The 14,201-nt window shown below is 46.0% G+C and overlaps 1 protein-coding gene across 1 annotated transcript; it reads right to left on the reverse strand.

Moving 5' to 3' along the window:
* Window positions 1-1,211: 1,211 nt before the first annotated feature.
* On the reverse strand, window positions 1,212-2,645 carry HOXA4 (homeobox A4). Its single transcript, XM_009982669.2, has 2 exons — window positions 2,063-2,645; window positions 1,212-1,540 (listed from the first exon to the last, which is right to left on the reverse strand). Exons 1-2 carry the CDS (start codon window positions 2,643-2,645, stop codon window positions 1,212-1,214), a joined length of 912 nt encoding a protein of 303 aa, XP_009980971.2.
* Between the last annotated feature and the right edge of the window lie 11,556 nt (window positions 2,646-14,201).

Below are 14,201 nucleotides of genomic sequence, written 5' to 3' on the forward strand. Positions count from 1 at the left end.
GCATGTGTGACTTCTCCTCCAGCAAAACCCGTCATGGGAGCTTATTGGCTCCCAGTAGAAGCGTAGTCTCTCTGTAATGCAGCTGAAAATAGTCATACGGACGGAGATGGAGAGTCGTGCTAATTCTGCCTTAAGTCCGCTAAGGAAAGAACACCACTCACCTATACAATGAAGCAAGACCTTTCCTCGTCCTGCAACGCTCTTTTTCCCAGCCAGGTAATTGGGAGTCAGGACTTTTTTCACTATATTTAAAGCAACCATTACCTTATTGACAAGACGAATCCGAGTTAAAACAATGCGTTAAACCGTTGTTTTCCATTCCTGGTGCCAACATCAGCCAAGCACAAGGTGGATGAAACAGCACTGAGTGGACTTGTGTTTCAAGCATTTAATTATTTTCTGCAGGATAATCTTTATTACCAGCACTTGGCACTGTTATACATTACACCAAAAATCCACAAATTGTACATGGACCCAAACGATTTAGACGGTGCCAAATATGAAGACAGCAACAGCCTTTATAGCAATACTTCTTTAAATAAATGCAACAGGGAACGTGGAGAAAAACTAAGAGATCACAGCTACTGCGGGGGCTACACTTAAAACCAGTTAAGTTACCTTTGATACATAAAACATTTTCCTTTAGACAGCGTGAGGGGACATTTTTCTCAAGTCTTTAACCTCCCGCGGACGTGTTCGCTCTCTCTCCCGTGTTGGCGTGTGTGCACACGTGTGTGTGCACCCTCACACACACACACGCACACGGGAATCCACGAACACGCCACGAAACAGCGCTATTCAAGTCAATGCCTTACACAAGTGTCTCACGAGGTCTTTGTTTTAATCGTCTTTTATTTTTAAAGTGTTCTCTAAAAAAAAAAAAAAAAAAAAGTCCGTCTTAGGTACAGAGAATTCGTCCGTGACAGCATCCAGCCCCCTCTTACATCGAGGGCAAGAGAGAGTTTCCATAAATAGAAAAAAAATGATGGGCATGGAACCATTATCTATATACAATGTAGACAATCGTCCGGGTTTTGGTTTAAACATGTGCCCGTTCTTGGACACGTCTCGTCTTCCTTTCCTGCTCCTGTTTTGTTTTACACAGTTGTTTGGTCCAAACGGCCAGCCTCCACCACGGGGCAGCTGGAAAAGCCCAATAGATAGGTATATATATATATATATTAAAAACAAACAAACAAAAAAAAACGTATTTATAGAGCAGCTGCGTTGGGTGTAGCCCCATCGAGCGGATGAGGGTGGCCCTGTGTCTGTGCTTTGGACTGCTGGCTCAGTGAGGACTGGTTTGAGGAGCGCATCTTTGTGTTAGGCAGTTTATGGTCTTTCTTCCACTTCATGCGTCTGTTCTGGAACCAGATCTTGACCTGGCGCTCGGAGAGGCAGAGGGTGTGCGCGATCTCGATGCGTCGCCTCCTGGTCAGGTAGCGGTTGAAGTGAAACTCCTTCTCCAGCTCCAGGACCTGCTGTCTGGTGTAGGCAGTGCGAGACCTCTTGGGCTCCCCTCCGTTGTAATTGGGATTGACTGAAACGTGCGCACAGAGGCACACACACGCACACGCGAAGGGGAAAGAAAGGGGGGTGGGGGGGTGGAAAGCGATGGAACATAATCATTATTTAATAACTCGACACCAGGTTCACTTAAGATACATAAACGGCAAGAAAAATTGTTTCGCAGCCTATCGACAGTGGGGACAATCGAGGAGCAATAAAAAATGGTGATGGGCATTTGGGTTAGAAGAAAAGCTTCAAAGACACATGGCCCAGAGCCACCGCAGGGCAATTAAATTTATGGGGGCTATAATTACTGCCCTAACAGTTTGGCGTCTCGTAAATCTTTTGATAAAGGACCCCGGATACAAAAGGTTTCTCACTTTTTTTTTTTCCTTTTTTTTCCCCTTTTTTTTTTTTATTAGGAAACGCGAAGGGAGAAGGAGGGGGAAAAAAAAGCCACACACGCAAGGACCCATCCCGGCCCCGGGAGCACCCTCCCCTCTGCCCTCCTCTGCAGGCGCATCCCCACCTCCCCCTGGCAAGGGCAACTCACCCGTGCTCACATGGATCTTCTTCATCCAGGGGTAGACCACCGGCTCCTTCCCCTTCAGCCCGGGCAGGCTCTTGTCGGGCAGCAGCGGGCAGCCGGGCCCGGTGCCGGCCCCGGCGGCGGGGGCCGCTTCGCAGCGGCGCTGCAGGGCATGGCCTGGGAGCAGGGGCTGGGGCGGGCCGGGGTGGCCCTTGGCGGGCGGCGGCGGCGGCGGCGAGGCGCCCGGGGGCGGCTGCTCGGGGCCCGGGGCTGCGCTGCCGGCGCTGCTGTAGCTGTAGGGCGCCTGGGGGTAGGAGGGTGCCTGTGCGGGGTAGAGCGCCTCGGGAGGCGGCCCCGGTGGCCCCGGCGGCGCCGCAGGAGCCTGGTAGCCCGGTTCCCGGCGCGGCCGCGGGAAGTACTCGGGTAGCGCCGGGCCCGGGTGCGCAGCGTGCAGGTGCGGCGGCGGCGGCGGGGCGTGCGGGTGCGGGTGGTGCGGATGGTAGCTGGCGGAGCTGCCGGCGCTGCCGCTGTGCTGCGTGTACTCCTCGCAGGGAGGGAATTTGGGCTCGATGTAGTTGGAGTTTATCAAAAACGAACTCATGGTCATTAATTTGTGAAGTGCAAAAATACTAATTTTTCTCGCGTTGTCGTTTTTCTGGGCTCGGCGAGGCCCCTCCCCTTCCCCCCTTCCCTCCCCTCCCTCCCTCTCCCCCTCCCGTTGCTGTCAAGTGCTCGCCGCTGCCAAAGTTTGGGCCTCCAGCTTCCCCCCACACTCCCCCCCCTTCCCCGCCGCACTGCCCTCCCTTCCTCTCTCCCACCCCTGGAGCGCCTACAACACACACAACACACACATGCACACACACACCCCCGCACCCCCCGCCACCCCATCACCACCTGACCGCCAGCGCCAATTACCGCGCGGGGCCGCGGACCCCGGATCAGGAAATGGAAGGAGGGCGAGCGGCCGCGGGGCAGCTTCGCTCCCGCGGACCTACCGCGGGGGCCCCTGCCGGGGGCGGCCGCTGCCGCCGGCCCCCCTCCCCGGGCGGCGGCAGCCCACCGAGGGAGCGCCCCGCCGGGGGCTGCCGGACGCCCGCGCCCCTCGTCCGCTCCTCACCAGCATCCCCGACTCCTCCCGCCCGCCGACCCGGGCCGCGTCCGGCAGTCGCGGTGTCAGGAGAGATAAAGCTAATCCACCTCTGACAGTCTTTCTCCACCCCCGTGCCCCCCCTCCAGCACTTTTTGTTCCTGCATTCCCCCGCGGGACTGCGTAGGAAGCGGGGCGAGGAAGAGGAGCGCAGCCCAGCTGCGTGATCCGGAGGGAGTCAGGCGTTGCACAAGGCGTTGCACAACCCTTTTAAAACAAGCCCGTCTCCAGACGCCTGGAGTCGGGGCTGCGCGCACGCAGAGGGCGGCAGCGGCTGCCGGGCGCAGGCCGCTGGCAGCTCTCCGGGATCTGTCCCCAGCGCCCCTCCGCCGCGGACCGCGGGGGACCGGGAGCTCTGGGGCTATCCCTTTGTACCTTTGAAGCCGTCCTAACCGGAGGAATAGATGCAAAAATTAGTAGGAAGCTGGCGGGGAGGCCGAGGAGAGCCCTGGCGTGGCTTGCGGGGTGCGGGGGATATAGCGAGTCTGAAAATAACGGGGAGGAGAGGGGGAAGGGAAAGAGGGGAAGGCGGACGCGACGGTATCAAATACTTCCTACCGGCGATCGCAGGGCTCACTACAAGCATCCCTCCCCTCAGAGGAGCCGTTTCCAAACTACGAATTTAAGTCCGTCGGTTCGGTATGCCTCGTCTTGGGTTTATGTCTTAATTTTAATTTCTGCGAGAAATCACTAGCGCCTTCGCAAGAAGTAACTCGCAAACCCTAGCGTAGGAGGGAGAGGGCACTCGGGCACTTCTGCGTTGCTAAAATGAGACTGTTAACGATATTTGCAGCTCAGAGGGAAAAGAGGCAACCGCCCTGACCTTAGGTAATTGAAATTTGATGGTTAAACTAATTACGCTCTTATTCTAACGGGAAAATAATGCTTACTGAACATCAGCTAGTCTGGTGCATTCGGAGTTAGAAGTGAACTTTTCGGACTATTTTTTTTTTGTTTGTTTAGTTTGTTTTTTTTTTTTTTCCTTTTTAGGAAAGCATATAAACACACAAATATTTACCGCACCCTTCGAGAATGTAATTGCTGAGTGGGTAATCTCATCTGCTGGTATGGGAAAATACATCTAATATATCAAGCGCAAATATGATACGGTTTAGGTCTCGCCCTCCTAAAGATATTACATTAACAGTTACCCTGGTTTATATTCAGATTATTGTCTTTTGCAATTTTATAGATAATGGATACATGCAATAAAATTGTATTTGAATATATATTCTATCTAACAAGGCACACATCGTATCGATTTATATTTTATACACACACACACACGCACGCACATTGCAGGCGGCTTGTAATATGTTAGAACATTTCCAGCACTTGGGTATACTGGGGTACTTATGTAAACAATCACTCATTTCCTCCTCCTATCGAATGTCTAATTTGTAAAGAGAGTTAAAACACATTTACTTACTCATTTCCAACAGCACATCTATGAAACTCCTTAACTGGGCTAATAAATAAGTTTCTCTATTTACTCTGAGTGGAGAGGAAATGCCGTTACACACACGCACACAGGGACAGCCGCAACTGTTCAACAACACACATTTGACAGGAAAAAGGAGATTGTTTTTTATATATACATATATATATGTATATGATAACAACAACAACAAAAAGCCGACAGCAACCCCTGTTGTAAAAGAATAAAGCTCCCACCTACACGACTGCAAAAAATAAAAGATTGCCCAAGTACACCACGAGCAGAGGGCGTTTTCCCGGCGTGAAGAGATATGCGTACACATACAGACACGTACGTACAAATACCTGCCGGCCAGCACCAGATGAATTACACTGGGTTACCGTAAATATTATCCTCGGCACAAGTCCTGAGACGCTATGGCCAGAGCAGTACGGCGGCTGCCGTGCTCCCAAGTCACCGTAAAACTCAACGAAAAGTGGTGTCTCGGTTTGTAAGCTCAACCCTATATCGGGAGAGCTGACCGGGCTCTGTTTCGTGTTATTTACCGTGATTAGATCTCAAAATATACTTATTTCACTGCCCCTCTTTCTACCGTGGGGCTCTGGCGCTTGCTTACAGAGAGAAGGATGCAATTCTGTATACGACTGTAAATCTGCAAGGTGACCTGAGCTGCCCAGCTGAAGTCTGTTTTTTTCGTGTGGTTCTGTTAGTCTGTGAAGATGTGCTGAGGCAGGACCTCCAAAAGGCCTGTTCCATGTCTTTGTGGTTTTGTTATCATAAACAAGAACCCAGCCAAGACCACCAAGTGTTATCTTGCACACGGCCATTTCGACATTTTACTGCAAGATTTATGGCTGTAATAAACAATCTCAGAAACCCTTTTTTTTCCCCCGGTACTTCCCGTTAACAAACTTGTAGCATCATCCTAAGCTCTCAAAGAAAGAAAAGGAAAGGAAAAATAGGCCAGCTTCCTTATTTTCCCAGAAGAATTAAAGGCTCGATTTCAGTGGCGAAGGAGACTTTAATCGATTAATAAAGGAGCGAGGGTTTCCTGGCAGAGAAGGAGATGGAGACCCCACTGGAATTAAGTTGAGAGGGAGATAGTTAATTTCCAAGCATCCAGAAGAGCCAAACTCATACATATCCAAAGAAGGGGGAAGGGGGTTCCCCCTTTTTTATTGAGAAACAGGCAAGCGCTCGTGCTACCCTCCACATGCACGGCTAAAACGTAATTACCCCGAAAGAGAAAATAATAAGAACAGCAAGAATAGTAACAGTAACAACAACAACAACAACAACAACAACAACAACAACAACAACAACAACAACAACAACAACAACAACAACAATAATAATAATAATAATAATAATAATAATAATAATAATAATAATAATAATAATAATAATAATAATAATTCGACCTTTCGCCGTGCCCGGGCATCCTCCACCGAGAGCGGTAGGAGGAGGAAGAATCGCACAAGCAGCCTGGTTTGAATTTGATTTGAAGCATTTTGAATATATTTAGCCCCAGCTTTCCCCTCTTGAATGCGAGGCTGTCCCAAGTTTCAAAGTGACCGAAAAGTGACACCGTGTGCGTTTTGTTTCTTATTAATCTTACACATTGACAGTCTTTGTTAAATAACAAGGCGTGCCCTTCACCAGGCGACATTTTCATATTTGTTAGACGCGGTGACCTGAAGTTCACCTCGGCCTTGGACTTAGTTTTTCTAAAAGGTCTATAACAGTGTCTCTTAGATAGCGGGGTGCTTTGCCCAGGTCACTACTTCTAAGGGAAAATTAAGAAAAAATCGCGGGAAAATGTAAACGTTATGGAATGTATCGACTGTATTCCCTCCTTTGTTCCTGGGAATGATACAGCCCCCGAGGCTGCTCCTGCCTCCGCGGGCGGGAGCGCTCCTTCCCCTACTCTCGCTGCCGGGGCAATGCTCGCAGTTTTGCCCCAAGTTCAGTATTCGGTAAAAGCGATGGCTTCTCCGGAACCGAGGTTCTTCTTAGCGCCGGGATGGTTGGCGGGATTTGCTCGCTCTGTCTTGGCGCGGTTAAATAAACACACGTAAAACGTGATTTGTGCTCGGGTTTTAAATGAATGATCTTTTGAGCAGACCTTCCACGCCAGAGAGCAGCGCGCTGAATCCAGAGAGTGAAAGGACAGAAAGAGTTCGACTCAAATCATTAACTGTTCTGCGCCAGGTTGTTGCCTCTTTTTTATTTTTATTTTAAAGGAGTCATTCAAACAGCGACTCGGGAGAGTCAATATTTATTAAAGTCGCAGTTTCAACTCCTTTGAAAATATTCTCATTGGTATTTTTATTCTAAACCAGCTTGAAACTACAGAATTCGAGCCACTAATTGTTTTGGTTAGAAAGCAAATGGGTTTCACCTACTCTTGATTAAGCCGGTTATAGTAACAGCTTTCGTTCTGGGTATATGAAAGACGCATTGTTGTTCTTGGAAACAATCTGCCTGCTATTCTCTAACAAAATAGATATTTGGTTACGGCTTTTAGCTTGTTATCAGGCTTCTTTCTTACACCAAATAAATACTCGAGATGTGAGAGGTTCTATACTATCTCCATCGAGACTAGGCTCCCTAATAGTACCATGTGCTCGCTACAAGTGAGGAACAGCAGCAACTTGTGAACAACGTCTGCAAGCCGAGCAAACACTTGCAATATATACTTTCCAGGCTTCAGCAGGTACTTTAGGCAAAACCTCTAACAACCACTTTGGCTAATCTGAAATCTAACCCCTCGCATACTCGTTCCCAAGAAATAGCGCTCGACTGCCACGATCCAGCTGTGTCTCTGGCAAATAATTCACGCGTACCGGCTACACAGAGGCCGGTGTAGGCTCCTGCCTTGGGGGTGGAAAGGCAGCAATGCATGCATGGGGGTGAGGTGCGCTTTCTCGGACTTCCTCGTCGACCTGTCCCCTCCTCCACACCTTTCGTATCTGCTTATGAGTATTTGGGAATATCCTTTCCCTCTTCCTTCGACCCCTCGTCCTCGTCATTTCAGGCCGAATCCGTTTTGCTGTGATCTCCCCCCGAATGAAATTCCCTGTCCGATAGTGGCCAATTCTCCCTGCAGACACGCCTAACCGAGGAGCTGAAGCTTCGACACCGAGGAACAAAAAATCCCAGGGATGTAGGAATAACTCTCAGCTCAGAGAAATTCCGCTCAACTTTTTCTTTGCGGGGGGAGGAGGGCGGGAGGATGGAGGGAAGGAAAACAACCCTCCCTGCTCCCCATTTCGCTGGGAGCCGCTGCCTCGAGTAATTCCAGAAGACTGTGAGATCCCTCCAAATGACGGAGCGGCGCAGGGCGCCAGCTTCTCCGCAACATTTTCCATCGGTAACACAAGACGGCCTCACCGCTCCGCTTTTTAAACGAGTTCCTTCGAACCAAACGTATAACCCTTATTATCTTCAGCATGTCCTGTTTAAGCACAGTTTAGCGGTCGCTACAGAAATGGGAGCGAAAACAAAGGCGCGGCTGGGATCGATACACGCGTTAATAGCTTCGCTCCTATCTTATCTTCCTGCCATTTTGCAAAGTGAGAAGGCTTAACATTAAACCTCTTAAAGCGGGTTATTATATAATAAACATGGGCGAAACATTTTGCTACCTGACTCTCGGAGGAGGCAGCACCAGCGGCTGCTGTGGGGGTAACATGCGTGTTTACCTGCCGCGGCTGAACCCGAGATATTCAGACACAAATGTGGCCGATAATTCAAGATGAAATACAAGGCGTATTACTCTTGAAAAGAGGAATTTTCTATCCTTTCCTCGGTAATTGAGGTCATTCAGCCAGTAGGGTTCACCTGGAGTCCATACTGTGATACACACGTAACTCAAAGCTATTTTATCTTTTGTGCTGATAGTCAAGATCTCGGCTATAACATTGACATCAAACTCTGTCTGGGCGAATGACTAAGAGTGGTGCAAAACGTAAACTTTTGACCCTCAACTTTTTGACCTGCAGTTGTAACGCCCTTAACCACAAAGATATACAAAAGCTATGCAGCTTCTTTTAGGAGTAAGAGACTCGCACTGTTTGTTTCAATAGTTCTGCCGTTTCCCCCAGCTTTCTAAGGGCTTTTTTTTTTTTCCTTTTTCTTTTTCCTTCTTGCTGTTGAGAAACCGGATACTTTTGCATTTTCAGTTATTGCGTAATTTTTATTTTATTTTCTTTAATCTCGCAGCTTTGTAAAGTGCTGTTAAATCAGTTTTCACAGCCTTTCAGCAGCGTTGGAGGGAAGCCTGTTACTCAAATGCGCTATATGGTTACAATTGCAGGTGAAATACTGGGTAAGTTCTGGGCGTGAGGTTTGAAGGAACGTAGCGACGAGCGTTGGGGGAAGAGCTGCAGCTCTCTGCTGCGAGGGTCGTAGTCATTTCTCCTTGATTTAAACATAAAGAAACAACTCTAATTGTTTGCGAAGCCTTGTCTAGGCAAACGAGTTGACTGTGAACTTGGTCTAAAGCGAGCTCTGCTGGTGATTCCTAGGGTGTGCAGATTTATCTTTTCTGCATTTACTTAACCTGGCAGTGAACTGCACGGGCTGCCATTTGTTATCCAGAGACAGACTTCACCTCAAGCAAGGACTGTTCCACAAAATTGCAATAATTACCCAATAACCTTCATAGCAAATATTATTATTGAAAAGACATTTTTTGGGGGGGAGAGGATATAGGAAAGATTCCTTACGCGTGCTAGAAGGCGAAATCCTTGCGAATTTTACACGCTCTCTATGTCAGATTTGATATTGTTTCTGCGTGTAGTTGCAGGAACATGTGACTGCGATGGTCCATGAGTATTTGCCTTCCAGAGAGACATTAGTGAGGATGCTCTAATTTGAAAGGGATAATATTTTCGAAGATGACCAGGCGGCTGTGGGAGCTGTGTTTTTGCACTCTGGCTAGCAACTGCAGCAACGAATCGGGGTGATTTTAAAGGCGGGAAAGAGAAAGAGCTAAGAAAGCAAAGCGATGTCTTAACTTGGTCAGGATTTACTTATGTCTGCATTTAATGCGTTAAATCTGTATTTGCGGGGAGGGAAAAGGCATTGCTCCAGTATCCAGGGTTTGAAATCGAAACCTCCTGATCCGCCCCTCATGATCTGTTCCATTCAATTTCCCATGGAGCAGATTGCAAACTCCTCTGTTGTCACCCTTCCACAGATACACACTTATTAAATGTAAGGAAATGGCAGAATAATAATTTCCCCGTAATGTTCTGCAATTAGGGCGTTTGCAGGGATTAGACAAGGCTGCAGAGCTGTAATTTACGGATGATTTTCCATCGGATTCTTATACTTCTGGTTTAGAGAAAGTTATGCCTTGCAAAGTCACTAGGTACATTAAGAGAGTTGCCTAATCTTTAATTGGCCTTACGCTTAGACATGACACACTACACTCAGGTATTTCTTTCAAAGGATTAGGTGAACTACATTTCAAATCGTAGAACGCTACTTGCCATGCCTGAACTAAACCAAACTTCACGCGCATTAATCCCCCAAAAACAGCAGCAAAATAACGTGCGCAGATAAGACCTCTCTCCTGATACCCAGCGATTATTCTCCACGACGTTTTCCCTCGGAAAACAATTAGGACCTGGGAATGTTTTGGTAGAGTTCGGCAGTCTGCGATTGAATTTCAAAATTCGAAACTGATTAGAAAATCTTAACGCGTTTCTGGACTTGAATGGCTTCAACTGTCCCGCTTAGGACAGGGCAGGGCCAGAAATACGGAGAAGCTGTCATTTCTGGCTAACTTGCTTTTGTTGTTAAAGAGTTTCTTGCAGTACGGGCGGGTTAATATGCTTGGGGGTTTGGGGATGCTTTTATTTTCCGTAGTTCTTGAATCTCTGTACACTGCTTTATGTGGAATATGCTGCAGAAGCCACGTTCAAAAAGATGAAAATACGTAGTAGCAAATCTTCTTGAGCTAGACAATGAAAAATTACAATCCGCGATGATATCCAGGTTCCTAAAATATTAGTCGAACGGGTGTGCGTGTATGCTTGTGTTTTCGCTGGATAATTCAAATAACGTAGTGTTGTTGAATATTGAGTAATCGCGAATGGTTTGTGTCTAGTACCATTCCCTGCTACAAGCGAAAGATTTTCCTTGGAAAAGAACTCATATATAAAAAGAAACCCAAACTTTTAAAGGGTTTTCATGCCTTTGCCTCAAACTATAAAATTTTATGCATATAATATAGCATAATATATGGCTATCATATATAACGTTCTGGTATTCCTATTGACAAAAATGTGACAGCTAGTGTCTTATAAAATCTCCAGCTGTTTATTGCGGAAATGATTTTCAAATGTGCATTTGGATACACATTTTTAAAGCCTTTCCCGTTTTTTAAATATAAAGTATATGCATATGTATTTGCTTAGTGTTCATAGGAACATGCACAGACACAAAGGCTTCCAACTCCATTTGTCTTACACAGGGGATTTACTCGAAATATTAAATATTTGTAAAACTGTGAGATCTTTGAGCTGAGCCAACCTTATATACTACCGTTTCTTTAACGTTAAAGGGAAATCAATTAAAAATAGGGATCAGTTGGCAATGCGCAGACCTTGCAGAAGTACACAATCACCTTTCCCTCCTGTGCCCCTGTGCCTTTTTCTCATTTTAGCTTGCAGTAGCAGATACAACCTAAACCACAATGTTCAAATCCGATAGCACTAGTGAAATAAAACAAAGCCCATCTCCCAGCTCGCAGCAAACCATTCCGTTCTGCAAACCCGAGTTTATGACACATGAAGGAAAACAATGCGATCTGCTGAATCTCTGCTACTCCAAACCTGAGCGGAGAACAAGATACTCGCAGCTGGTTTGGAGATAGAAATATAAGTGTAATTTGGAAGTAATTGCCAAATCTCTTCCCTAGCCCCTAACTAGTTGGTGTGCACCCCCCGAGATCACTCGCCTAAGCAACAGCTCTAAGGATAAGGATCAGGCCTTAATGCTACCCAGAGAAAGACAGAGTTCCTTTCACCCTTTCATTCAAGTCCTGGAAATTCAAAGACTAAAGTTAAATCCGGCCATAAAGTTTATTGCTGAGTAATCACACTCTAGTGAGAACAGTCCACTTAAATAAAAAGAATGTCGAAGTAAACACGCAGCTGGGGCCTACCCCACAATGGCAGCCAGCAATATAAGGCAGAGAGGGAGAGAGCAGAAGCTGGGGGGATATTTACAATCTTCAATAAACCTAGCCCGTATTTCATAATTTGCAGCACTCTAATGACCTGTAGTCTCTTGTATTAATGCTACAAGTTACAGTCAATTGGTTCGCTTTAAAAAAAAAAAAAAAAAGAGCCAGATGAACGTATATATGTATACACACGTACGCACCCTTTGTATACATAAATAGACCAATATTAGACACACGTATGCACGTGCACAGCTTTACACAGGCGTATACGTCTATTTATACATGCATGCACATGAGTACATAATTTAAATATATTTATATTTATGCAATTACATGTAGGATTTGGAAAAAGTTACAGCAACATTATAAATGCGCATCTCTGAAACACACCACGCGCTTGCAGATGGACATATACACACAGCTTTCTGCACAACCCAGTGCAGAAAATATGAATCTGAAGGGCTCCGGTACAGTCTGTGCCATTTTAATACTAGCTCTGATGTGCAACATATTTCACCAATCCAAAGATTATTACCATATCAGCATGCCTCTAACTCTATCATGTCTACAGAAGACACTGCCCAGATAATATCAAGCCCTATCTATTTTCTTTCCCCTTTTTTAATCGCCTGCAGTAACTACTCTTCGCTAAACAAAACCTCTCCAAACTTGGAGAGTCTATTGGAGCAAAGGAAGTAATTATCTTCTGCGGTAGTCAAAGTGATTAAAGCTAGGCCCCAAAATCCATCTCTGCCAAAGTCGCTTATTGTGGTTTACTTTGATTTGATCGTTAAAATAGAGAGCGAGCTGCTGCGAGTGAAGGGATGGGGGGGTGGGGGGGCAGGATTTGCAGCGCAACCTGGATCATTAGTGGTTGATCCTGCCTCTCGGGCTCGGTGGGACCGTCCTGAAAAGCTCCAGGCGGAAAGGAAGGGAAAGAGAAAGAGAAAGAAAGAGAGGCGAGAGGCAGCAAGAGCGAGCGGGAGCCTCGGCTTCCCCACTGTACAAATAAACTTTAAGGAACTTGTGCACAAAACTTACCTTTGACTTGCAAGGAGCCATTTTTCATACAGTATTGAGAACTTGTGGTTTGGATACTTCTGTCCCTAAACCTGACAATTTGAATGGCCAGGAGGCACACGTAGCCTGCAAAAGAGTCAAATGAAGTCCAGCGTCAGTGAGATTATATGTTATGTGGTATATAATGTTGGATGTCAACTCCCCAAAACCATAAAACTTACTTTAATGGCACCACGTGACTTTTTATAGCCAGTGAGCCTATCTGTCTGTGCTATGGATGATTTTACGATCTAATTCATAGACAAAACCCTATTCATTTGGCACCCAAATGTCATATAGCCGGAACTGGGGCTTATAAAGTTTACTGTTTTATAACTTTTAAGGGAAGGCATCAATGTAACCAGTCAGTAAATGTGCAAATCTTTAGTTGCTCTTAGAAGCTCAGAAGAGTTAACCATTCAAGCTCTGATGGGGTAAGTAACATTACGTTTATAGCAAACTAACCGTAGCGAAGAAAACCAAAAATCTTTAAAGGGTGAAAAGTGGGAATGTGGCTAGCGAGGGTTACTACTACGCGCAGAGGGCTCGGACGTGGCCGTCCTGCAAATATGCTTAAGAAAACCACAGGAGAAATTCTAGAGCGATGCAAACACGTCTTGGAGTTAGTAGCGTGTTTTAACAAAGCACATTATTTGTTTTGTTTTGTTTTGTTTTTCAACCATCAGCAAACAGCTAACAGTTGATTCACTCACAAAGGGTGTTGATTGTGGTCCTGCGATGCAGCTTTCCACCTAGCGAGATACTAGCAAAGAGGAATTTAGGATTAAACTTTAAATTAAAAATACTGGTAGCGGACAACCGCAGCATCTACCATTTGCAACGTGCAGCAGGAGCCAGGTAAAATATTATTGCAAATTCTGCACGGGTTAATTTTTTTTTTTTTTTTCAGAGGCAAATCAGGAAGCACAACTTCTTGCTTTGCACAAACCAGATGACGAAAACTTTACAATAGAAAGTTTATTTTTTTTGATTTCCAGTCAGTTTTTTTAAAAACAAATACAAAAAAAAAAAAAAAAAGCTGATCACAGTTTGCTCAAACAGCCAGACTTTGACTATATTTGTAACTTTGTTCACAAAAAACATACATCACAGAAGCTGCGCTTAATAAGAGCCACTTCTAAGAGTTCGTGCAAAGAGTCATATACAAAGGCACAGCAAGGACATACTGCTTGGAATCACAGTTTTCGTCACAGATTCACTATTCACTACACGTAGGACAAGTTCAGTTGATTTCATCATTTCACCTCTACAACAGCATTAATTACACAGGAATTATATAGGTAGTTTGAATAAAAATATT

This window comes from Tauraco erythrolophus, chromosome 7 (assembly GCF_009769465.1).
Source record: "Tauraco erythrolophus isolate bTauEry1 chromosome 7, bTauEry1.pri, whole genome shotgun sequence".
In the NCBI taxonomy this organism is placed as follows: domain Eukaryota; kingdom Metazoa; phylum Chordata; class Aves; order Musophagiformes; family Musophagidae; genus Tauraco; species Tauraco erythrolophus.